The sequence below is a fragment of the Sinohyriopsis cumingii genome, chromosome 4 (genome assembly GCF_028554795.1).
Source record: "Sinohyriopsis cumingii isolate HCF-2022 chromosome 4, ASM2855479v2, whole genome shotgun sequence".
NCBI lineage: Eukaryota > Metazoa > Mollusca > Bivalvia > Unionida > Unionidae > Sinohyriopsis > Sinohyriopsis cumingii.
In genome coordinates, this window is record NC_142964.1 from 89839820 (window position 1) to 89867817 (window position 27998).

The 27998-nt window shown below is 36.0% G+C and overlaps 1 protein-coding gene across 1 annotated transcript; it reads left to right on the top strand.

Annotated features, from left to right (window-relative positions):
- On the top strand, positions 1 to 27989 carry LOC149801640 (uncharacterized). Its single transcript, XM_089955909.1, has 5 exons — positions 1 to 240; positions 17705 to 17787; positions 20149 to 20358; positions 22414 to 22496; positions 25522 to 27989. Exons 1-5 carry the CDS (start codon positions 70 to 72, stop codon positions 27735 to 27737), a joined length of 2763 nt encoding a protein of 920 aa, XP_089812035.1. The 5' UTR covers positions 1 to 69; the 3' UTR covers positions 27738 to 27989.
- The last annotated feature ends 9 nt before the right edge of the window (positions 27990 to 27998 follow it).

Here is a 27998-nt window from a genome sequence, read left to right on the forward strand (position 1 = left end):
TTGAGGTACTTATGGGACTCGTATTCCTGTGATGTTCGTTCGCATGAATGCCGTTCCGAAGGACCAAAAATGTACGGTCACCTTCTTCCAAATATTTTGATTCTTCGAATTTTCTTGTTGGAAGGAGTTTTGGGCCATGGTCGCATGATTGAACCACCGATGCGTTCATCAATATGGCGTTTTGGATTCAACTCGGAGCCCAATTACACGGACAACGAACTGAATTGTGGTGGTTTTGTGGTAAGTAGGTGGTTTTATATGGAACATATGGTATGGTTTTCATAAATTTACTGAATATACAAAACACATAATGGACGGACGATATGTCACACAAAAGCTTGTTATCATTTGATTTGCATGAACTCGATAATAACATGATTATATCGACGTTCCTGACTCATTGATAATCGTGTTCTCATCTCTATAGAATTTCCTATTTTGAAGGTACAACGTGTTACACACAAACCACACGCTGATAAAAGCAAAATGTCCAGCTTTTATATGGCAGGAGTTTTTAAGTTTACCTACATTTAAGAAGCAGCATATTAAATACGTTTTCAGCTTCAACACCCACCTTCACTTCAAGACAGCAATTTCAATCTAATGTTCATTCTTCTCCAAATGGCCACTGTAGCCAGCTACCAAAGGCATCTTCTGGGATTTTTACAGTTTTAAATCTCGCATCTGTTCTCTGAACCAGAGACTTGAGAACGAATTTGTCAACCAATGTCACGGTACCTTAGTACATCTATGTCACTTCTTCAACCGTTTGCCACACACTCTCATTGGACTTCACAATTGTACTCCAAACGATTTACTTCTCGTTTTTCCATTTAACTTCAAACTCTATTCCCACAATTAACGCAAGTTTCACTGATTGCAACATCTCGTCTTGTACCGCAGCCCACTTTGGTAATGGCTTCCTTTAGAGATGTATCGGGATTCTCTTTTACCCCAAAACGGTATCATTTGCTCTATAAATTAAAGTGGAGCAAATTCGTCTTCACTCAACTTTATTCATTAAGTCACTCTGATTTTTCCTAGAAAAGGAACGTATTAATTTGAAGTTTCCCCTCGTTACAATAGCGAAGACAGGCCAAGGTAACAAAACAACCAGTTATATAAGTGACACTTCGGGGCTGAACAACCATGATGTAAGATACCAAATATTACACAAATTGTTTTTGCCAGATGGTAGAAGGCCTTGGTAACTGATTAGAAAAAGCGATTTTGCGAAATTTCCGGTTGGACAACCATCTTAAACGCGGGCAAATTCGGCTTTTCTCCAAACATGATCGATTTATGTGCATCACGGTCTGTCTCGGAACGGAAAAACCATGTATATGAGGCAGAGGAATCTCGGTCTAGTAGGTGATTGTACTAAAAATTGAAATGTACTGTCATGTCAATAGCCGTATGTCCCAAACAATCCTTGATGAATAGCTTCAATGTCCCAAATAATCCTTGATGAATAGCTTGAATGTCCCAACGAATCCTTGATGAATAGCTTGAATGTCCCAAACAATCATAGATGAATAGCTTGAATGTCCCAAAGAACCTTTGTTGAATAGCCTGAATTTCCCAACCAATTCTTGATGAATAGCCTAAAGATCCCAACCAATCCCAGATAAACAGCTTGACTGTCCCAATCAATCCTTGATGAATAGGCTAAAGATCCCAACCAATCCTTGATGAATATCTTGAATATCCCAAATAATCGTAGATGAAAAGCTTGAATGTCCCAAACAACCTTTGTTGAAAAGCCTGAATTTCCCTGCCAATTCTTGATGAATAGCCTAAAGATCCCAACCAGTCCTTGATGAACAGCTTGAATGTCCCAATCAATCCTTGATAAATAGCCTGGCTATCCCAAACAATCCTTGATGAAAAGCTTGATGACCCAACCAATCCGTGATGAATAGCCTAAAGATCCCAACCAATCCTTGATGAATATCTTGAATATCCCAAACAATCATAGATGAAAAGCTTGAATGTCCCAAACAACCTTTGTTGAAAAGCCTGAATTTCCATGCCAATTCTTGATGAATAGCCTAAAGATCCCAACAAATCCTTGATGAACAGCTTGAATATCTCAACCAATCCTTGATGAATAGCCTTAGAGCCCCATATCTTTGATATATAGCTTCATGGCCTAAACAATCCTTAATGAATAGCCTAAATGTCCCATATAATCCATGATGAATAGCCTAAACGTCCCATATAATCCATGATGAATAGCCTAAATGTCCCATATAATCCATGATGGATAGCCTAAATGTCCCATATAATCCATGATGGATAGCCTAAATGTCCCAAATAATCCTAAATGTACTGGTTCGTCAATATCATACATGCCCTAACAAGTCCAAGACAATACACACATTCCGTTAATGCATCAGAAGTTGTTATTCACATTTTATATTGCATATATGAACAAAATATTTATCTGGCGCAAAGAAATTTTCAATGGACTGGCAGTTAAAGTACCGCAAAAGATTTGAGAAGAAATTGCTAACTGAGATATTCAAGAATCCGGTTTTGGTCGATGTTGGCGAAGCACTTCAGAATATAATTGTTTGTGGGAATAAGCAATACGGCAAATGTTGTTCGATTCATTTGCGAGACGTTCTGTGACCTGATGTCTCCAAGCATCTCATCCTCAGTGCAGCCATCCAAATCTATAGATCCCTAGACACTTTTAGATGAGTAGAGACATTTGTGTGGAAATGCTTTAAGGGATAACTCCAAAAATAACTTTGAACGAAGCCGATTATCAAAGTAACCTTTGCACTCTACGTGCAGTCGTTCCGAGCTACGTTTTCTGATACTCTATGTTTCTCCTGCTAAGTCGTGGTGTACTTTTGGTATCACATAATGTGATTGTTCTGTTAACTTTTTCTCTTATCACTGGATTCGACAATGAGAAACTATGGTAAGTTTCCTTGACTGTGAAGAGTTTCCTTTTTCGAGTAACTCGTTCAATTATTGCTGCTTCTTTTCGGTGCACGTTCTTGCACATTCATATTTGTGTTTGTTGTTCCATAATGGACGGCTATGACTTAGCAATCCGTGCTTCCCACTCGCCTCGGGGCTCAACCATCCGACATGTAATTACCCTGTCAGACCTATACAGTTTAATTTATCAATTTATCCGATAAAAAAAAAGACATTTCACTCAACTGACTGTCCCCCAGAATGTATGTCCCATTCAAAATCTCAAGGGACAGCGATATGCTTCTGTAATCCCAATGTTTACCGTTGAAAGTATGGGGACCAGTCAGACTTAGGGAATTCTTAATATAGCCTCTGAAGTTTGTTGAGACAAGCCGATTGATCACATTACGGTACTTCTGAACATTCATCAAGCTGAAATAGAAGTAGAAGGAGACTGTAGAATTTGAGTGCAAGCAACCCGACTTACCTCTCCTCATCTACTAGGATCCTACACCGACATGGATCAAAACCCAAGGCAAACGTTTTGTTTCAGATTTGTTGCATCTATCATAATCAGCTGACATTTGTTGGCACGAAACAATTGAGATCATTAAATCTGTAGCAGTTATGTGTGTGTGTCTCTCTCTCTCTCTTTCTCTCTGTCTGTGTGTGTGTCTCTCTGTCTGTCTCTCTGTGTCTGTGTGTCTCTGTGTCTGTGTGTGTGTGTGTCTCTGTCTGTGTGTGTCTCTCTCTTTCTGTGTCTGTGTCTCTCTCTCTCTCTGTGTCTGTGTGTGTCTCTCTCTCTCTCTCTCTCTCTCTCTCTCTCTCTGTGGTGGGTACGTGGGAAAGCCTGCCAGTAGCTTCTCGTGGGTCGGTGGTTCTTCCCTGGGTTTTCCAGGGTTCTTCCTCCACCAGTTATACTGGCCGCCATGTATAGCCTATCTTGTGCTGAAAAATGGCGTTAAACCCGAGAACAACAACAACAACTGTGTGTGTGTGTGTCTCTCTCTCTCTGTTTCTCTCTATCTGGGTTTTTATTGTATTGTATCACAGTCACTGAATGTACACTGTGTGCGTGGTGTGTGTTTAGAGTTCTGAAAATACTTATCACGTTTCCGGTTCTGAGTCTATCCGGTCTATTGTAATAAATTAGGTCAAGAACTGTCACAATAATGAAGTCGCCGTGTTGCACTCTTCTTATGGAACGTGCTTCGAATAGTTTTGCGTACAGATAAAGTTGGAGGTATCACCCCAAAATGGTAAACTTCACTTACATGTTTCTAGAATAACAGGAAAAAATGCACATCCGTCTAGGGTTCCTTGTTTCTTTTCCAGCGTTCTAAATTTACAGGATAAAGATATTTTCTAATTTTCTTATGTGATCTGACTTCAAGGTGTTGAGCATTGCAATTGCCATGATCTGACTTCAAGGTGTAGAGAATTGCAATTGCCATGATCTGAATTCAAGGTGTTCCAGTTGTGCACTGACATCGGTTTAAAATAGATGATAAAATGCTTGTCATTATCAAAATTATTTTGCCATTGTATGTTTGACAGCTCATGAAGCTCAAAGGAAATATTATATAGAACTTAACTCTAACATCGGATTAAAAGCTTGCTACTGACAAAAATGTATTTATTCCGAGACCTTACAAATTCAACGCATTAAAAGCTCTAAAATGATCACCAAGTGTTAAGTAATCAATTATAAAGGAGGATCTAGCATGGTCGCGGGCAGGGTAGGACAACAAGAAAAAAATTCCAGGGCCAACAACGGTCAGTGGGCCCACCATCGTCACAATTTTTAAATCATAAGGGTCCACTGGATAACTTTTCCTAAGGCCCACTAATCCTGTCTACTGTCCTGGGATCTGGCAAAATCCCGAAGAAAGATAAATCTGGTGCACCCCTGAATTCGAGTTCATCTGATAAATGTGTAATAATCGGTTGCTTTTAGAAGCAAAAGGGAGAAATGCTTGCTGGTGTTAAGGTACCCCTAAGACCGATCACCACCAGTGATCTGCAGAATTAATATCCAGTTTTATATTCAATCTAATTTCCTCTTAGTTTGTTTTGTTCTTGTTTGGTTTTATTAAAGGCTTTTCTATAATGCTTCATTTATTTTCATAATTGGGAACTTATAATCATTCAGGTGGCAATAAATTGGTCTTTATCGTTCATTAAGGAAATCGTTGTCACTCTCATCTGGATTGTTTGTGATTAAACTGAAAAGGAATCCATTATATACGCTTCAGTCTGGCCCGTCAGTCAGCTAGTAATTAGATACATCACCGTCCGTGCTCAGCTTGTTTCATTTAGGACAACTGAATATCTATATTTCTCGCCCTACGGGATGGTCAGTCTAGACATTTGGTCGAAATGGATTTCATATTGCTTTCTTAATTTCACTGATTTCTTATTATCGTTATTTCATTATTCTGTAAATTGAGTTTAGTAACTGAAATAGGTTTGCTATTTCACCATAAGATTATTGAAATATGTAATCTTAAATAATTAGTGAGATAAGGATTTATCTCGAAGAAATGATTCTCGCAAAATCCCACTTAACTGGATTCTCACCCTATATAAAATGTCATACAGTCTTTATAATATGTCCTGTTCCTTGATGTGTTTTGCATTGTTTTATATAACCTTCTTTTAGTATCATCACATTTATTTCCACGCAGTACTGTCCTATTTGGAATGTACATTCTCCACAATCTTTTCATGGGGGGAGGGTGATTTGGTAACTACAGTAAAATGACATCAGCCTCTTGTATAATATTTATTGTTTCCTTTCGATTCGCATTCAAAATATTACATGCACTCTCAGATACATTCTTTTAGTACTGAAATATTACACCATAGCATCAGAGTGATAGTGTTTGATGATTGAAAATTCAAAGTTCAGATACCCAACAACTCTAACAAGCGGTAAGATGTCTGTATTAGCATTGTTTGCATATGCAGATTCATCATCATAGTCGGAACTTGAACTGGGGTTTTGATACGTCTGTTTGCTTTCCAGTTTTTTTTTTCATTATAAAGAGAAGAAAAACATGTTGACTTAGGCTGCATCACCACGATTAAATTGAATAAGAAAATTTGATCACGTATTCAAGATCTGTCTCGGCTGTCAGGTTCTTCTTGTTTATTCACCACTGAATATATAAATTAAATGATATTGATGTTGCGTTTGGACAAGAGATCTTGTCTACAACCCCTGAACTGCTTGATTCAGTATATATATATATATATATATATATATATATATATATATATATATATATATATATATATATATATATATATATATATATATATATATATATATATATATATATATATATATATATATATACTGTGTTCTGCTATATCAGTCCCACTAGGTTCACAGGAGGATACTTTTTTCAGCTTCTAAGTTAGATTTAAGCGTCAAAAAAGTCAATTCTATCTTCATGATGAAAATGTCAAACTTTATTTTTTTTTCAATTGGTTTCTTTACAAGACTGCTGTTTCTGGAAAGCAAACCACAAAATATCCGCTAGCAGTCAGCTTTTAGGAAATGAAATTCATTCCGCTTCCAACACAATATTGCTTCAACATTCCCCTGTGCATAGTATTCTTACAATTACATCGCAGAAGTAGAAACAAAATATATTGATCTGGGGCTTTTTATTAAACAGTACATTTGATCGTATAGCTGGTTCATGTGATACGACTCTGGACTTTAACAAAAAAGTCCGAAATATTCGAGTTTGGTAAAATTCAACAAATAGTTTATTTCCCTAGATAAAAGTAAAATTTTTAAAAAGAACTTGCACTATTGTGAACTAATCTCAAATAGTCTTAAACGTCCTATAAACAAGTTCAAATATAATGTTCCAATTAAATTCCAGTAGTGTTGTTTCCAAAAAATGCCAGCATTGAATGTGTTGATATGCATGTCTCGAGTACGCTAATGTACCAATGGCCCGAAGTGTGGCCATGTGCTAACAGTCTTGACATATAATGATATAATCCAAAATGATCTCGTCTAAATTCACTATTATTCCAGGTTAATGTTTTAGTCCAAGAATATTATTGAGCACTTTGCGATTCTATATACAGAAATCTTGTGAACGAGCCTGCTTATTTCATTTGTGCTGATCTGCATCTGCATGCATATTAAATTAGTGATGCTTTTTATATTGTGCTCTGTAAATGATACCTTATTGTTTATTGTATTAACCGCCATTCAATTCAACTAATCAAAAACACAACCCACCCACCCACCCCAAAAACACAAATATTCAGTCCTCTTGGGTGGGAATGCATAAGGACTCTTCATTACTTCATTAATAATTACGTGTATTGTAAGATAAACCAAGGACTCTTCATTACTTCATTAATAATTACGTGTATTGTAAGATAAACCAAGGACTCTTCATTACTTCATTAATAATTACATGTATTGTAAGATAAACCAAGGACTCTTCATTACTTCATTAATAATTACGTGTATTGTAAGATAAACCAAGGACTCTTCATTACTTCATTAATAATTACGTGTATTGTAAGATAAACCAAGGACTCTTCATTACTTCATTAATAATTACGTGTATTGTAAGATAAACCAAGGACTCTTCATTCCTTCACTACTGATCATGTGTGTGTTGTAAGATAAACCAAATACTCTTCATTGCTAATTATTCGTGTTGTAAGATAAACCAAGGACTCTTCATTGCTTCATTACTAATTATGTGTGTTGTAACATAAACCTTAGAGAAGTAATTAGCTATATTGCTTTCTCCAGTTTTACTCACTTGATTATTAAAAGATTCAACGTTTTATTAATGTTGAATAAAAGTCAAATATGAGAAATTTAAATTAGGAAAATAACGAGAAAAGCTTTTGGTTTCCTTTTTTGTTTTTTGTTTGTAGTATTATAAGTTACTGCATTTGTATGGGAAAATATGAACGAGTTTTTTGGATTGAATATTGCACGACCTTGGGAGTGAAGTATATCCATTCGATAAAACGAGTTCATATTTTCCCATACAAATGCAGTAACCTTTTTATTATATGCTCATTTTTTTTCTACCCGAGGTTTAATTATATAAACAAAATACACTACAAGAAACAACGTAAATGAATGTATGTCGTATTCCAAACTAAATACACAAGCGCATATTCGTCATTACACAACAACAATATTATTACTGCGCACATAACTTCGCCCAGATAAATTTGAACTTAGTCGCGCGCTCGACATAACTTTCAAAAGAAAATGGCGTGTCTAGTTAATATTTAAATTTGGAGTCATATTGTGAACGAATGTGCATTGCATCAACTTTTACATTTGATCTGGAATGAATAGATTTTGGTATTTTTATCGATTCTACGAAATTTCGTGATTATGTACTGTATTTGTAAGTGAAAATTCCACATGAAATACATGGGATTGAAGAAGCTAGGGAGAAACGTGTTGACATCTGTAGCTAGCCTAAATCCGAAACATTGTATCAACGCGTAATGTGCCAAAGCAGCTGGTATGTGGCAGTCCACGAAACATCTGTTTTAGTTCATTCAAACAAATTGAAACAACCACAACGTAAAACGCCTCTTACGCGAGTGTACATGATTTGTTTACAAATCAAAAGTGCTGGCGTCTGCGTCCATTGTTTGTTTACAATAAAAAGTAGTTCCTTTAAGCACGTAAATGCTATATGTGTATTGGCGCGCGGGTTCAGTATTGGGTAATACTGCACTATTCTGATAATGTAAAGTTAACGGGGAAAACATGAGCATATAATAATAGGCTATATTCACTCGCTATTTACACACGAGATGTAAATACGGAGGCAGATGTCAACAATAATGCCCAGCGGGTGGGATCGTTCAGTGGAATATTCATAAGGGGCCTTGTCCGAAATATACAATTCTTGCAACACATGCTTCTGGATTGACATTTATCACGTTCACATGAACAACGTACAGTGCTTGCGCATGGATATGCGTTTACCGACTGAACAAGACCATGATCACTATTCATAGAGAGGGAGGAAGGAAGGAAGGAAGGAAGGAATGGTCTGATCCATTATAATTTTAGGATTCATCCAGTAAACGGTTCATGAATACACAGAATCGATTGAAGCTTTTGTAATTACCAGTATACATAAGGCAGTAAACTATAAAAAAACACTGCAACGTGTACTGACTGGTATATTACTTTTTACTTTGCTGTGATAGTACTAGTCAATTGCTACATTCACTAGCCAACTGTCCTCAGTCCACTTCGTTCCACATCGACCTTTGGTATATGTAGAGACCCCAAAGTTTATTTATCTATTTCAAATTGGATGCTGTTAAAGAAACTGGTCCAGATTACTCGTTACACTTACCCCGGGAAATTGTTGGGAATCACCACTGCGGCTTTCGAAGATAACACCCCATGTTGCATGTCAATTGCTTAAATTCATACGCAAGTTTTGCCTTCAAGTCAAAGAATGTGGAAATTATGGAAGTCAGCATATTGGACATCCAACGTGTGTAACGAGCTCACTAATTGACCAATTAAGTTAGATTACTTGGGACAGTTCCCTCCACGTGCATTTTGGGATATGGTATAAACACTTGCTTAGCTACAATATTCCAAAAGTGATGAGAACGAGGTGGATCGGCGACATTCGGCTAGTAAAATGGTTTTGTTGCACACCTTGTTTAAGGAGTGCACAAGATTACCAAAACAAGTTTTAACTCTACGCTATGACCGTACAATTCTTATTTGCTACTCTTTGACATACTGATACGTAAACCTGTAGCTGTTTGTAACAACAACATTATTTGCAGGCAATTTGTCACTAATCACTTGTAATACAATTACCATACAGATTAACAACCAGGTGTGCTAGTCTACATCTGTAATTTGCTGTTTCCTTTTTATTAACCGATATACCCTTCTTCGCGTCAGGAAGACACGCGTAGCACCAAGTATAAGTGGAACTATGCATGCTTAACGACAGTTTAATTTTGAAGGTAAGATGGCTTCGGATTGATTAAATTGAACGTTAACTTTAGCGTCAGCGGTATATCTGCATGATCAAAGATTGTAAAATCAGGACCTTTATTTATGACCTTTTCATTCGAGAGAAATTAAAGTGAAACACTGGGTATGTGCATGTTAACTCATAATGAAAAGGCTCGAAGAAACGCGCCTAATGCTTTATCGAAAATAAATCTGAAACACTTTTGCTCAGTTGTTGGTTAATATACCTTGTACATCAGTACGAGTTGTTAATGTGGTAGATGACGTGGTTGTCGGCAATTCATTACCTACAGGGAAACTTGGATGGCCTTTTATATCTTATTCGTAACAGCTTCGTTATCTGGCTTCCGTCATTCGTCTACATATAATAGAACATACAAATAATCAATCAGATCCGTCCTACACTTCTGGCGTAACACAAGGATGTCTATAATTCACACAATAAAGAAATATATTTTATAATACACTTTATCATCTATTCACTTTAAATTGAAAATAACCTTTCTGCATTTGACAAGTAGTTTTGGCTGGGTTTCAAGTTTCTTACCGTCATCCTTACAATACAACTAGTCACATCTATGTTCATCTATACTGAAGTTAATTAATTTAACTCTTCTTTGTTCGAGTTTGACATCTCTTTCTCCTGTTTACGCATCCTTTCAATAGTTAAAGGGGTCTCCCTGTTGGATATCGCGACACGTTGGGGAATTTAATGTGCCGGAATGTTATCTGATACTGCGGACAAACGGAATTTACTGTTAAAATGCCAGTTCTATTAATTTTGTGGGTTACTCTGGTGAACCATGGAGATTTCACATTGTGGCTGACTATGAATATAATCACCCACAAGGACTAAAACAGTCTTACTTCCCCTTTAAAAACCCACCATGCCAGCCATTAGACCGAGATTCAATGTACTAACCTTCCGAAACTGAACAAATGTAGTAAGAACAGAAAAGCAAACACAACAACAAGAAGCACACACAGACACCTTACGAACCGGAATATTTTATTAAAATCATTGATACTGAAATCAGAACAAAATCCTAACTGAAAAGAATTTGTGTGAGACAAAAACAGAATAACCCGAAATATAGTTAAAATTAAAATTCCGAAACAATCAGAATCTACTTGAGACTAATAATCCCCAGAATATGTTACTGAAATGGCGGACATCAAAAATCCTAACTGAAAAGAATTTGTGTGAGACAAAAACAGAATAACCCGAAATATAGTTAAAATTAAAATTCCGAAACAATCAGAATCTACTTGAGGCTAATAATCCCCAGAATATGTTACTGAAATGGCGGACATCAAAACTAGCACTAACACTTCAAACTGTCACACAAGTTAGCGGAGACCTAACAAATCCCGAGTATTATATTACAAAATATGGTTTAGACAAAGTCACATTAAAATAAACGGAATTAGCGAAGCCTGAAAAAAGACCGAGAATATTACATTTAAATTTGACCTCTATTTAAGGTCTCGTTGAAGCAATGAATACGTGATGGCATATAGATGTGTGCATATGCACATTATATATATTAATCGTCCCTTACCCCTTTGTAATTTGTATGTATGTGCGGTGTTGGTGTGCAAGGATGTTGAATTGCATAAAATGAGGTTCTTTCTGTCACTAGGCATGTTTTTATCCGTCTGTCCAGCCTATTTTCTGGCTCCTGTTCAACTTTTGACCCATGGTTGAATTCACATCAATGGTTAGTATGATTAAAAAGAACTCCTTTCTATCAACCGTTTATATACGTTTGTGCAAGTCTTTGAAGAATGTTGGTCGGTCTGAATGCGTGGGTTTTAGACCTCATAATTCTCCCATGTACTGTATGTACCTCTTACACACGAGTATTTATATGCATGTATTTCTTGGTCAACATGCTTAGTATTGGTCAGTAAAGATGTGTAAATATCTGCGTTGGTCAATAAGACTTGTTAGGATGTCGGTTGATCAGTAAAACGTGGCATTTGCTTTTGCAATTTTAATGTACGTTATAAATTTTGTTTTAGTTTTATTATATGTTTCGAATTTCATTTTAAATTCCATGTGTTTGTATTTGCACCTTATATGAAATTAAAATCGTACCTTTCTTATTCGTTTTATATATTTCGCAATATTGTTCTTTGTTTTTAAATTATCTGCTAAACCCCGTGATAATTTCATAATTTTAGTAGTACATTTACAATTGATTATACATAATCTGTGGATGATTTGTATTTCTCAATTGTCTGTCAGTTTGAAAGTAGTACGATTTATTCCATGTCATATTTTTTACGCAATATTCCAGAATTTCTCGTCTCCGCTGATTTCTGTTTCAGAACCTTTAGTACGATATTTTTGTCGGGGACAATTTTTATATTAATATTTGGTATTATGTCTCCGCTAAATTCCTTTTTAAATATTCAGATTTATTATTTTATTCTCAATTATTTTAACTCAGTTTTCTTTACTACTCTAATTCCGTGTTTACCGGTTTTAGTATTACTTTTCGTTTCGGACAGGTTTTAAAATCATTCCAGATCTTCAAGTTTTAGGTAAATTCTGCGTCAGTTTCAGATCCGTAGCATTACTTATGTCTAAGTCGGATGTTTTGATACAGTTATCCTTGCTTTTCAAGTTTTCAAACCAATTCCGTTTGGAGATTTTACTTTGAGGCTGATAAATTCCAGGTTAGTCTCGTAGTTTTAATTCCACTTTTAACCTTGGTGTAATGGTCGCTATAAGGGGTTTCACGGTTGCAACGGAGTTACTGATCTTAGTGCCTAAAATTACCTCCCTTAGCTCCAATGCGCATACCCACAAAAAATTTCCAGTTCCGGATAGTTCACCGTTCTACACTTGGTTAGCGAAACAAAATCAACAAAGGAAGGAATCTTAGCTGTACTACAGATCATTATGGTTAAATCAATGAATCAAATATATATGTCAAACATCTTTTGTTCATACTAGGAGAATAGTTATAGACATTAAATAAGATAATTAGATTTGGTGTCCATACTTACATTATTATCAGATAATTAAATATTTAATTTAACATACTTAAATGATATTAAATACACTGTCCATACCTGATAATATAGATTCACTATTCATAATTTCAGATACATTTGCAGGAACATTTCACTCTGCTCTCCGATTTTAAACATTTATTGCACATTTTTGGTTATATAACTTTAACGAAAACAATCTCAACAATTTGCATTTTTCATATGTTGATATATCCTTCTTTCTCAGTTACTTTTGCAAGACTAATAGTTTGTTTATAACACAAGTTAAGAAAGTTATAACACAAGTTCGATAAGAAAATTATAACACGAATTCGATACGTCAGCTGATTTGTAATGCTGAATATTTTAAACCAGAAAAGTTTTGTTTTTTTTAAAAATGGAACACAGTATTTTAATGTATTCAGAGGAACTTGAGAAAGCAATAATTACATTAGCTCTCATAGCGATAAAGGAGTAATTAATGCAGACGGAATATTTATTCATATTTGGGTGTAAATATCGTACAATATTCAGATTAAATAACATGACCAATGACGTTTTTTTTGTTTCATTTTCTTTTTGGCTATTGAAACATTAAGTATTGGACGGTACATGCAGTAACTTTCAGCATGATTTTTTCTTTGCTTGTGCTGGCACGTAATAACTCAAACTTGCTGGGGTCTTTAGACAACATTTCTGATTGCCACCAGCAAATTCATCTAGAACAGCCTTCTTAAAATTAGTTTTATTCTGTTTAACTTTCCTTGCATCAAATAGGTAAGTTTTAAAGATCCAATTATTTCACAGATTCCGTCCTATTACTTTGGTTCGCCTTTTAAAACAATATTGATCCACGTGACCGGATGTAAAATTGCAAACAGTATGATTTAAAAAAGACTGCTTGTAAGAACATACTCTATAAGTCAATAATAAATGGATGCTCACAAACATTCATATTTGTTGTCTTTATCTATCAGTCACTCTTTCTATCTTTGCATCATTTTATAATCGATTTAACCAGAAGTATGTTTATGTAATATACGTATGCGAACACCGATTCATTCGAGGATATACATACCCATGCACCAGATGAAAGGAGACAAACATACATACTGGCAGACAGGCAGATAGGTGAGAGCCACAAATGTACTATACATACATAGTGTCTAACATCTATATTTCTCCAAATTGCGTACTCTAAAATTTCAAACCGTTCAAGGAAATAAAATTAAAATAATCATCAAGGAGACTCGTAAGTGCGCCTGTCTGTTCAAGCGTGGTAGACATTTGTGCATTTTGAAAATACTAAATTTCATGAAATATAATGAACATTAATAGAAAAGCAACAGTCTAAATCAATAATAAAAGAACCTTAAGAAGTTAGAATTTTTTCTCGTCGTTCAACCTCCATTAACTGCTATGATTGAAGCTGTAAAAAAATAAACATATTTTCATTATTCTTCAAGCGAGATAAATTGCAAGAACTTTTATGCAGCGATACACTTTCACACAATCAAATAATACAAACTAGAGCATAAGGTAGTAATGGAAAGAAAATGAAGTTCTGAAATGGGCAGAATATTTATTTGAACGCTGGGAGCCGCGCAAATTAGTTTAAAAAAATTAAAGATGTAAAAATAATTGATCAAATATTGATATAATTTCTTTTTAAGATAAGTGAGAAATCGATACTGCTTGCATAATGAGAGTGGTCTGTCACATTTTCTTGATCTACATCTGCCATCTTAATTGATTGAATTATCCGGAAGTGAGTTGCACCGATATGCCCTCTGGTGTTTTCAAGGGGAGATACTAACCGTGAAACCCCCTATACTGGGCACTGAATTAAAAGGGTCATTAAGACTGTAGGTCAGTAAATGTTGATGTTAGTCAGTACCTAGGAATCCTGGTTAGTATGCTCGAGTTCTGGTCAGTAAGACTATTGTTGGTTAGTATATGGCTGTTGATTGATCAGTACGGGCGAGTGCCTGTACCCACAGTGGCCTCAAAATGGTACATTCCAAAGATTCCCTCAATGACCCACAATATGTTTGAATTAAATTCCGCTTGTTCCCAGAGCTTTTCCAAATGGCGGCGTAATGTTAAATATACTTGTCAACGGATTGTCATTTTAGTTCCCAGAGCTTTTCCAAATGGCGGCGTAATGTTAAATATACTTGTCGACGGATTGTCATTTTAGTTCCCAGAGAGTCTAAGAATTACTACAATGCACTTCTGTCAAGCAGAAGAACACGGCCGTCATTTTATCTTTCATTTTTAAAGTCCCTGGTCTCCACTTCTAATCAATCCCCATTTTCGCATCATTGTCTAGTCCAACAAGAGACACGTACTTACTACTCCATTGACGACTGACCTCTTTTCTCTTAAGCTTCTTGTCACAGTTTCATCATAACCAAATTAAATGAACTCATTTCACTAGGCCTTGATAAATGTGGTTGAATACGGAGGTATTTTTATAACGCTATAAATGTTTGTACCTGTACAATTTCTTGTCAAAGTTTATATTCCATTTTAAAGAGGATTTGACCTGAATGGATGCTTGGATTAAACGACATACTGTGATAAAAGAAGTCTATGGAATGAATTAAAAATATCTATATTCTCTACAACATACAATGATTTTTTCACGCTCTAAACATACGACTCATTCAATTACTTCACACAAAAATTTGTTATGTGACTCAATTTAGGACTTTGTGACAAAAATTCAAAACATGGGGAAACCAAAAGTCGTTATTCATATTCAAAAATTGTAGACACATGATACGGTAAAACCAAGTTGCGATTCATATAATCTCAAGCAAATAGGCGCAACTCAATTTGTACTCAAAATGTACTCAATTGGAAGAACATATGTTCCATGTACTCAGCTGAAACAACATAAATCAATCGAAACATTATCAATTGCAATAAACATAACCACAGGGGTTAGTTGCAAAAAAAATTAGGAGTATCCATCTATGAATCAAAATGATGGGGGTTCTAATCTGTAACAATATAACACGAGTCCGCACCCATCGGTAGTTCCAACCTTGCTAGTTTATCCCAATTGCTTCTTCTAATTTCCAACTTAAGTAAGCCAGTCGAAATCGTTCTGTATGTGACATATTGGAGAAAATGCAATAATTGTTCGCAGATTTTGACGTCTGGACAAGTAATGGCCGGCAGTGCCGTTTGCATTCGGATAGTCTTGGATTTCACCATTGACCGAAAGGTAAGATCCGAACAACTGCGGACTGATAGGTTGTTCGGATCTTACCTTTCTTTCAATGATGAAACGAAGCGTCTTGATCTGTTTTGAAAATTGAACTATTTCTTGATTATAACTGGCTTGCTCGAGTTGGAAATTAGCAGAAGCAATTAGGATAAACTAGCAAGAGTTGGAACTACCGAGGGATGCGGACTCTGTGTTCCCTTGTGTTATATTGTTACAGGTTAGAACCCACGTCATTTGATTCATGGACGGATACTCCAAATTTTTTTTGTAACAACCCATGTGAACATAAAATAATTGTATCAAACATAACATACAACTGATTTAAATATTGTAAACCTTGTAAACCAGAAATTGACCTGGTTTACGTGTCCATTGTCAAACCTCACTTATCCTGAATTATTGGGTTAGCCCATACTTGTAATGGTCATGCATCCCTTTCATGGTTCCACCATGCGTACATGTTTACAGATTAGCACTTCCGTCCTTGTATGGCCTTGATGGTCGCACATGATTCCATCCCAATGCAGACATACATTACAAACAGCCAGACCGACAGACTGATACACCCACACACACCCGCACACATAACTAAAATAAAACCAAAGTGGTCGTAATAACAGGTACGGAATAAAAAAAACTATAAACACATGCTACTAAATTAAACTCTTGATTTCAACTTGTAACAGTTTAAAAGTTCATAACGTTTCAAATCCGCGTGTTGATAAAGGCAATATTTCATGCTACGTCATCAAAACTGAACATGCTTCACATATTTGCAAACAAAATTAAATGTAACACTTACTCCTATGGCTGTAGAATGAAATGGAGAGCATACACTCCTTGACAATATCCCAAAAGACCATGTGTCGATTAGAACAGAAACTTGCCTGAAATCTACAGGAGCTTTGAGTATTAGCAAGGGTAAAATACCCGTGCATACCGTGCTTTTTGTGTCTCTCACCGCAAACGATCTACGACGAGATGCATGCTAGCTTAGTCACTTAACTAGAAAAACAATTATCCACCCTGGATAATGTTGTACACATATACGACGAAAATAATCAAATTGTTCTACGGCGAAATAAATTTATTTACTGCCTTATTCTGTGACACCATCTGAATCCACTTCCTAACCTTTGAAGGTATAAAACGTCTCCACCATCATCGTGACTACTGTTTGCCATAGCTATCACTTCGAAATGAAAATAATATCAATGGAAATTATCTGTACCTCTTTTCCCACCCATTATGAATGTTGATTTGAACTTAGAGATATTTCATATCGGAAAGCATAAGAAAACATATATACTTGACTGAAAAGCCTTAAGGAAAGAGACTTACATCGAGTAGTGAGAAAGTTTATTAAGGAACGTTTTCATATATATCCTTTACGTCTTGAACACTTTAACTGGATACATAATTATATCTTGTTGAGTACTCTTTGTGTCTTGCATAGCCTAATCTCCAACAGTTCACCAAAACAAATGTGTTTATTCTTTCAGAACCAGTATGAGAAAAACAATGGGAAGTGCGGCGTGTGTGGCGATCCCTACCAAGGACCTAGGGAAAACGAAGCTGGCGGAAAGTACGTGAATGCCATATTTAAAGCCAGTGGATCTTATTCGGTCTCTTTTTAGCCTGATCAACTGTTTCAGTCATTTAGGCAACCAAAAAATGACACAAAACCATTTACGTGACAAGTTTAAAGGCGGTACGATTTAACTCCTGCCTCTCCCACGCTAATTCAACATTCCCTTCTCAAAAATCAGCATTAAATACCCTAATCCCTCGAAGGATCATCAGTTTTTAATTGGATAACTCATTTTTCCTTTAGTTTTACTTAGTTATAATATTCAAAATGTGACAAAAGAAGTATAAATTTGAAGGTGATAGAAGCAGACTACACCAGAAAGCTCTTTCTCTTGTCTTTAGTTTGTCTTAATTTTTGCTCTGTTTTTGTTTTCTATTCATTGTTCCTACGGTAAGATGATAATGGAAAACTCGCGTAAATCACAGAGATCACCTACCTGACCACTGTTCCATTTATCCTTAATAACACCGACCACTTGGATTCAATCTTAATAACATCAACCACTTGGAGGGCGCAGGCAATAGATTGGGTCTGAGTTGACAGAAAAATCAGATGAAGTGTATTACATTTCTATTTTGAATTTAAATTCTTTCAACACTATCTTTTAGACATGCAGCAAGAACAGGTCACCCGGATTCTACCAATATTTCAATTCTTCGTATTATAAAATGGCATATTTTATGTATTTTTTAAATGCAACATGCTTTTTGAGTCCCATGATCTTGCCGATGGGTGGAATGGGGGCTTTAAATAAAATCTAATTTTATAGCAACGTTTATAAGAGGCATTACAATTGTAATCCTAATGACAGTTAATAAGTAACAACGTTTTTTTATGAGATTGATGAAATCTATTCTGAAATGTATTCAGTTCGGTCATGGACAGAAGTCCATTAATGTGACTAATTCTAATTTAAGATCAAACGACAGTTTCTGCAATGTGATTGGATAAAAACGTTTACGTCATACTGATCTTAATTTTTGTACACATCTGTAAATCCTGCAGACTACATTAGGCCCCCATTGTACATGTAATTTCTATGATGCTTTCCCAAAGAAAGCATACGACAGGCTTTACAAGCCAGGCTATGTTCAGAAATTAATACATTTGGCTTCGACAATATAATCTCCAGCTGTTATTAAAGGTCAGTGTCATGTGACGAGCAGGGAATCTCAATTAAAAATGGACAAGATTTAGGTTTTGAAAGATCGAAATGCGCGTGCCATACGCAAGAAAAAGGTTGAACAAAGAAATTGACTGGTTTAAACAAAAGCAACCCAAAATAAGTTTTAAAAATGACCATGCCAAGTTCCTTGGATCACTAGCATGATCCACTTTGACACTCTCCCCATAATGCAAGAGTCGACAACTCTTGGCTACCAAAGGTATTATGATGCATCCGTGTGAAGAAGATAATGTAAGAAAACTACAAGCTGCTACACACACACACACACACACACACACACACACACACACATAAAATGTTTCGCTGATGAAATCCACTGATACCAGTAGAGAAAGGATAAAAATTGGAATTAGGATTAAATGATCATTGTTGGGTATTTATCGAAGTGTAAATTGTTACATAATCACTCAGTTATTTTTTGAACTTATTTACTTTGTGAGCGATATGTAAAATCTATATATCGATAAATACCCACCCTTGATCAAATAATCGTTTTAATGTAGAACCGACCCCAGTGAAATCAAAACAGATTTGTATTTATACAAAGATTGACGAATTTCGAATTTCAATATATAATCTGACAATATACAGAAAGTGCCCAGTAGTCATTATTATGCTACTTCGTACAAATAATTGTTGTCTGTGATGTATATATATATATATATATATATATATATATATATATATATATATATATATATATATATATATATATATATATATATATATATATATATATATATATATATATATATATATATATATATATATATATTTGTAATACTTGAATCGTGCACAGTCGATTCAAATTAACCTACCTGCAACAATTTAACATTTCCATTTCTTGGTTTGCAGAAAGCGATGAAAGTGAGAGCCATTCACGTTAGGTCATTCAAACCATAGAGATTATTTGCAAACGAGAATGATAGCAGATTAGTCTCACATTTTCCTTAAGCTGGTGATTGATCTCCAGTCAACACAACCACGCTTATGGCATCAAATAAGATTTTGACTACGTCATTGATGCTTTTTCAAAATTTAAATTCAAATCTTCTGGTGAAGTCTTATAGGGTGGTACAATTTGAAGAACACATAATTTGATTTAATGCGCTTCAATGTTATTTTTTAAATATTTATACTTCATCTGAAATTTTTTTTGCTACCTCAAGGTACGCTCGCGGGATAATAGTGCGGCATTACTCTACTGGTCAGATTATTGAGGTAACTGTAGAACTGACAGCCAACCACCAGGGCTATTTTGAGTTCCGGATCTGCCCCCATGACGACGTGACCCACCCAGCGACACAGGAATGTCTGAACAGGACGTTACTCACAATCATAGGACACGGTACAAGATACTATATACAGAATGATATCAGGTGGGAATTTACTATTGCAACTTATCATACTGGTGGTGGTGTTAAGAAATTCACTAAACAACTTAAAATTTATACATCAAATCCAAAATCGTGAACTCGAGGGAGAGAGCAAATGTAATTAATTTCCTTCTTTCCCGCTGATTGGTGTTATCGTTAAATAAAGAATTCGTCATCTCCATCCGTAATATTTATTTTGTGTTATTGTGTTATCGACTTTAAAATAATACAAAAATCGTTTAATTATTTATATTTGTTTTAATATTAAGCTGTCCTTTTAATTACATTCTGAATCACATGCATTGCCTACCTTTCGTCTGTCCGCCAACTTGTCTGTCTATATATTAGCATGCTGGACTCACAGCCCATATATACAGGTTGGAATGCTACCAGTGGATTAGCCCAGGTCGGTGAACGTTATGAGTCCTTCGGCAAAGCTCTTTACGTCAACTGCTTTGCCTCGAAATAACCTACTTGCATTGTTGTGGCGTAAATCACAAAACCAATCCTGTCTGTATGCGTGTGATTTGGTGATTTTTCAGTTGTGAAAGAAGTGTTACATGTGACAATTATAATGGTCACAATAATCATAAACTCGCTTAGGTCTTTTTGCTGAAAGAAACAATGTGAAAATCTGAATGGTGAAAATAATAATAAACCCGCTAAGGCCTTAGGTAATAGAAACAAGGTGACACTTTCAATGGTGACAATAGTCATAAACCCATTAAGGCCATAAATAACAAAAACAATGTTAAAGTTTGAATGGTCATAATAATCACAAATACGCTAAGGCCTTAAGTAACACAAGCAACGTGACAATTTGAGTGGTCGCAATAATCTTAAGCCCGTTAAAGCCTTAGGTAACAAACAATGTGACAATTCGAATGGTCACATAAGTCATGAACCTGCTGAGGCCATTATGATACAGAAACTGTGACAATAATCATAATCCTGCTGAGGTCTTTATGATGACAGAAACAATCTGACAATTTGAATGGTCACGATAATCACAGAACAGTTAAGGCCATCGTGATGATAAAAACAATGGCTTTAAAAGCAGTTAGACCTTTTGGCTAGGTATTAATAACCCTGGTTTGTCTGTTGTTATATGTTTCGTAAGAATTTTGTCAATACTTAAAAAGTTTCTCTTGTATTGTTGAAACGATTTAAAAAAATAAAAAGTATAATAGCTAGACTTAGATCCATTCTATTGTGGACCTTAAACGTTTATTAGTCGGTGAGCATCCAACCCAAAATAATAGTCCAGACAGTTTTCTTTCATTTATTGTCGTTATCTTAATGAAAAAGCCCTGCTTTGTTTCACAAATTGAATATCGAGCGTTGTTCCGCCACAAACGTGTTTGATAGTTTTAAGATTGATAGCGTAATCGTGTATAAACTGAAGTCTCATCTCATCTATACATGATATAGAAATATACTTTGGTTCGCGTGTCATGATTGAGTATCGATCATAAGGTTGGAGTGCATGAAGTTGGGTATAAATGTCACAATTTCGATCTGTTTAAGGCGTGCTATCTAAAAGTTCGTACTTTGAACCAAGTTTGTATGTATGAATATCTAATTAGATATACAAATGCAACACCGTTACCGAACGTTTGCTTCTAATTGTAGAATGAATTTATTTGAGAAAAACAATCTATATTATATGGACTATTATTCAGCGATAAACGGCCTATGCGGGAAATTTTCTTAATTGCTAAGTTCTAATGTAAATATCCTACACGTATGGAAAGTATTATTAGATAAAAATCCACGCAAAATATTTATTTACTTACTGACTTATTAATTTACTTACCGATTTAGCCTTGCTTGGTGCTCAGCATTAAGAAGTTAGTGTTAGGACTGATCGGCCTGGTGTCAGGATAATGTGACTGGGTGGGACATCATGCTACATGTCTGCGGCATGATGCCCCAGTGCTGGACATCACGATAACTGCCACACTGTAGACATCGTAGTGATACGACTGAAAAATTGTTTAAAGCTACGTTAAAAATCCAAATCACACACACTTACTGATTTATTTATTTGCGTTGCAGGCAACAATTTGTCCACCTTTTGGTTCAACTACCCCCAGATATGACATGTACTCAGTGTGTTCTACAGTGGAAGTATGTGGCAGGTAGGCTGTTTTATGTCTGATATAGTGGTAACTGTCAAAAGAATAAAATTTACACAAACATACCTCTTCGACGGCTAAACTGCTATGAATCGTACACCTTAGTCATTATACGACGTTCGCCTGTTGAAGTAACCAGAAAGCATACGGCATCTTTTACCCACCCAATATGGGGGCCCCGAGTGGCCGAGTGGTCTAAAGCGCTCTCCGTCACGGATCACTGCCATCTCACCTCTGTCTGCGTGGGTTCGAGTCTCGGGCTCGGCAAATGTGGATATGTGAGAAAGCTTGCAGGTAGCTTCTCGTCGGTCGGTGGTTCTTTCCGGGATTTTCCCGGGTTCTTCCTCCACCATTAATACTGGCCGCCATGTATAGCCTATCTTGTGCTGAAAATGGCGTTAAACCCTATAACAACAACAACAACAACATCAACCCATCTAATATGACAGAAACTTGAAATTTAGTTTCACTTTCCTCTAGAAAAGGAATAATTAATTCCTTAACTTCATTGTGTGATAGCCAAACACAATAGGTAATGGTATAATTTATCGAAAGGCGGAATAAATGCTATGTTCTAAAAGAGACCTGATTCGATTAGTTGGTCCAGAATATATTGTTAATCGTTATGAAACAAAAGTGAAATATTCCTACTGACATACTAGAAATCGTGACCTTTTTCCATGCGTTTTCGCTATATTATGTCACAAGTTTTGGAGATAGTTAACAGATCTCAGGATGAGATTTCTTATACGAAGTCACTACCCACCAAACCAAACCACGAACAATGAAGTAACAACCACCATAACAGCTGTAAATCTTCCTAGGGAATAAAACTGTATGCATTTTGCTCGTATATTGAGTTGTAAAGTTATACAGATAAAGTGAGACGTTAGAATCTGTCGAAGTACGCAAAAGAAAAGGACCATAAAACTTTGAGTGGTCTGGGATGGAAACTCAGCTCCACCGATAAAAGACAAAACTGAGATTGGCCTACCTATGATGTGATGACTCTCTGTTATTATCCTACAAACTGACCACATTAATGGAAAATATGTTCACTGCCAACTAAAATTTGAGATTTTATCAGTTAAGGGCGGTCATTGGTATGATCATTGCTAACTAAAAATCGAGATTTTGCCAGTTAAGGGCGGTCATTGGTATGATCATTGCTAACTAAAAATCGAGATTTTACCAGTTGAGGGCGATAAATGTTGTGGTCAGTTGTTATGTCTAGGCAAGAAAGACTATACATATTGACGAACACTTTTAGACAAGTGCTCTCTATGTTATTCATATCACTTAATAGACTTAAGTCGTAATCAAAATTCTTCACTCCAGTCGCATATACATAGCTAACTGCAGTGACCATTAGAAACAAATGAACACAAGGGATTAAGGAACTTATGAAAAGTAGATTTCTTTATTTAAATTCACTTAATACAGTGTCTATGCAGATTATCTAGGGACTATACGTATCGCCTAAAGAACAGATGACTACAATCTGTACAATGACACTGAATGAGAAGTCAGTTTCCCACCTGTCAAGACACAGAGTCTCAACACAGATAATTCTGAACACCAACTGGGTAGAAAACAGATTATTATCTGCAGTCGTTCAAAGCTAAACATCGGTCTCTTACACTGTTTCCCTTCCAGAGTTTGAATGCAAACTTACAAGTACTCTCACTTCAAGAAATATTACTGGATTCACTCGAGAACCAGCTGATATTCCTGCTGTTAGAGAGACCATGTTCCTCTCAGACCATTCCTTGACGATAACTCTTCAGTAATGTTTCAGATAAAGTTCCAGATCTTGATGTCACTTTGGCATTAGTAAGAACCATAGCAAAACAACCGATTCGCCAATGACGTTGAAATATTGTGACGATGACAATTGAATGGAATTTGTGGAGTCACATTTGTTTGGGGGGAAAGTTTCCTTCAATGTCACACACAGGAGATATCTATAACTGTAGAAGCAGTGGCGGTTTTTGTTAACAGATCGGAATTTTGTTTACTAGTTTGAAATGAAATTATGTCAGCATGTTTCCTGTGAAAAATGTCAAATGTTTGTATAGCGATATTTTAAAAACAATGTAATATGTTTTAGGTTATGACGGTCATATATGATGACGGGTTAACATTACCAGTTACAAGTTGAGAGACCTTACTGTTAGAATGCTTTCTAATAAATGTGGCTAAATTCTTTGGAGAAATATTTGGAAAGCCTTGTAACAGTTCATATATTTTAGTAACAGTGTCCATATTTACCGGTAATTCGGCCTTATTCGTACATATTTGAAAAGTCTCTTTGTCAGAATGTTCCCACTGACATTGGATTAAAAGGTGGAGTAGTCTTTTAAAAGAATTTGAAAATAACAAATATTGACGGACTGACGAAGGACCATACTGTAAGCTCATCCTGACCTTATAATCAGGTGAACTTAAAATTAGAGCCCAGAAACAAATTGATATCTTAACTGTGTACAATCATTTTAAAAGGCAAATTCACGGATATAAAATTTAGCAATTGTTTTGAAACAAATCTTCTATTTAGAACATCTTAATGGGTGTAATTTTTACAGGGCTAAATATTACTGCATCGCATCGTAGAAATATAAACTTGAAAATTTACCTAAACGCGCATTTTTGACTACATCGATCCGAATAAGTGCTTTTCGTTGGCAAAGATATAAATCTTCAAGTACCCTCATCTGGTGTCCAATGAAAAAGAATATCTTGTGTGAGTAGCCTTTACGTTTGACATTAATAAGTTGCAAAGAATGTGCTTGTCAGAGTTGCAGAACTTGGCTGTAATTTAAATAGATAACGTCTCATTTATTATCAGGTAAACAAAACTTATTTGTTTATCGCACAAAGAAAAATGAGCAGCACGAACCTATGTTTATGAAAATTTTGAATACCTTGTGACGAACCATCGCGTACGATGGTTTTTACAAAACTGTTGCATTCAATTAGATGTTCCGTATACATTAATATGCGTTATTTTATCTTTTCGTTGCTGTAGGAAACAACAAAGGATCGGGGGCCGGCTACGAGGACTGTTATGGTTGCGGACCGCAGGAGCACTTCATTAACTGTGCGGATGTAGCAATCTATTCGCAGTCAGTTCAGCAGCAACAGGCGATGATACCAGTTGAATCTGTCTTAGATGATTCGTTGGAATCAACTTCTATAATCGAATATTTAGAGAAAATGAAAAACTCTCATACCAATCGCATGGTCGACTTTGATTTCCTGGCAGATTTTTTGTCTGTGGATATGGAGGACGACTTTTGGGAGGACATGCAATTGTTTCTAGACTCCACCGCGGAACCACTGAAGGCTATAGTCACTAATACAGCTGTCAGTTTGTTCCCAGCGAACAAAGATGGAATAACTAAGTTCCATCACCTAGTCAAGTTGAGTTTATTGTTCCAAGGAGTAGCACCGCCATCTAACGCACGAAAACCCTCAAAAGCATTGATCGATTCAGAGAGCAGCAGAGAATCTCGATTTGATAAGAATGGTGACAACAGTGATGCAAGTAGCGATTCCAGCAATAACGAAATAGTCTCCAAGGATAAACCCCCCAGCGAAAAGCAAGGAAAGTCAGTAAATTATGCCTATGACAAATTTGAAAGTCATGACTTGTATGATAGTTGGGCGGACTCAATGTCTAAAGATAGCAGTGAGTTTTCAGATGATTCTTCAAGCAGTAAAAGTGACAAGAATAAAATGTCGCATGACATTAGCCTTTCGTATTTAGAAAGCCTAAGCTCAGACTCTAGAGATATATCTGAATCAAGTGATGAATCTAATGATGAGACAAGAATTGGAACTCGTATTTCGTCCGTTGACATTAAAAGTCCAGGCAAAAAAAGAACGGCGATGGTGTCAAAGGTTAAAACTCTTTCCTATGATAACAATACCGAATCTAGTGAAGATTCAAGTAGTAGCGTTGAAGATTCTTGGGACGAAGCCAGTAAAGACACAGATGATCAGTCTAAAAGTTCTGGTGAAAGATCGAAGACTGAGACAAGTGACAATGGAAAAGATGGTGACTCTGGAGAAAATCATTCAGATGCAAAATCTAAAGAAAGCTCAAGTGATTCAAGAGAATATTCGGAGGATTCAGAAAGAGATTCGACTGAATCTCTGAATGACTCAAAAGACAAGAGTGGTAGCCAGTTCAACTCTATGTCAGCTGACTCTGAAAGTCAAAGCAAGAAAGAAGACAATTCAGTAGACTCGGAAGATTCGTGGGATGTATCAAGAAGACTTGAAGGAGATTCAATAAATTCTTGGAAAGAATCAAAAGAATCAAAAAGCAGAAAAGGTGACTCTAAGGAAACTGAGCATCAGGAATCAGATGCAAGTAAAAATATGAATGATGACTCCAATGAGTCTAAAGAAACGGACCGAGATAATGATACAAATTCATGGGGAAAAGACAGCAATGAGAAACTTGGGTCCAAGGGCAGAGATGAAGACGAAGCCAAAGAGTCAGTTAGAGGTGAAAAGCAAAAGGATGAAAAAGATTCAAGAGAAAGAGAGACAAATAAAAGCAAGGAAAAAGATTACGTTGATAGCAAAATTGACGACATAAAGGTTTCAAAAGGTAACCTTGTATCGGAAGCATTGAGCGATGTTGAAGTTGAAGCACCTGAAATTGAATTTAAAAAACCTGAAATAGAAGTAGAGAAACTAGAACTCGATGTGGAAGCACCTGATCTAAAAGACGCATTTGGAAACTTGAAAGATACTATTAAACTGGAAGACGAAAAACTAGTTGCTGCAGCGGTCATAAGCGGATCAGAGCAAAACATAATGGACAAGGGAAAAGGTCGGGCTTCTATTTCTAATTTACTAGCCCACAGTATTGTCGCCGCTGGTCCACAGATTTTGTCGAGCAAAAGTAGTACGCTAGAGGAACAACTGCGGTCTGCCCTTGTCACCGTATTTCTTGAAAACCACAATCCATCCTTGGGTCTGTGCAAAGATGGTAAAACAAAAGCAAGATGCGGTTGTACAGAGAACTGGTCAAAGTACCCCCTGGTCGATATGTACTGCACATCGTTGTGTCCGTACGGCTATTGCCCTACATATCTGTGTCAGTGTAGTTGTCCCAAAATCTGCCGTGGTCTTGATCACTTGGTGCAACTCACATCTGCCATAAACCAGTGGTGCAAGACCAACTGTGAGAACGGACAATGTCCATCGCATATGTGTATATGTGATTAGAAGGCTCGGAAATATTTTTGTTTGAAACTTTTGCACCCAAAATATATGTAGTCTTGGTAATATAGAACTGGCAATTGTTCAAGGACTCAAAGCGTTGTCTTTTGTTGCAATGTGATGGAAAGATATGACATTTTGCATGAACTGATGCTTATGGATGGGTTGATGTCATATTCTTATTTGTGGGGCTTTAAATTACACAATAAATTATTGTAAGAACTGTTTTAGTCACGATTAAAAGTGACGTAACTCATAGTGACCTTC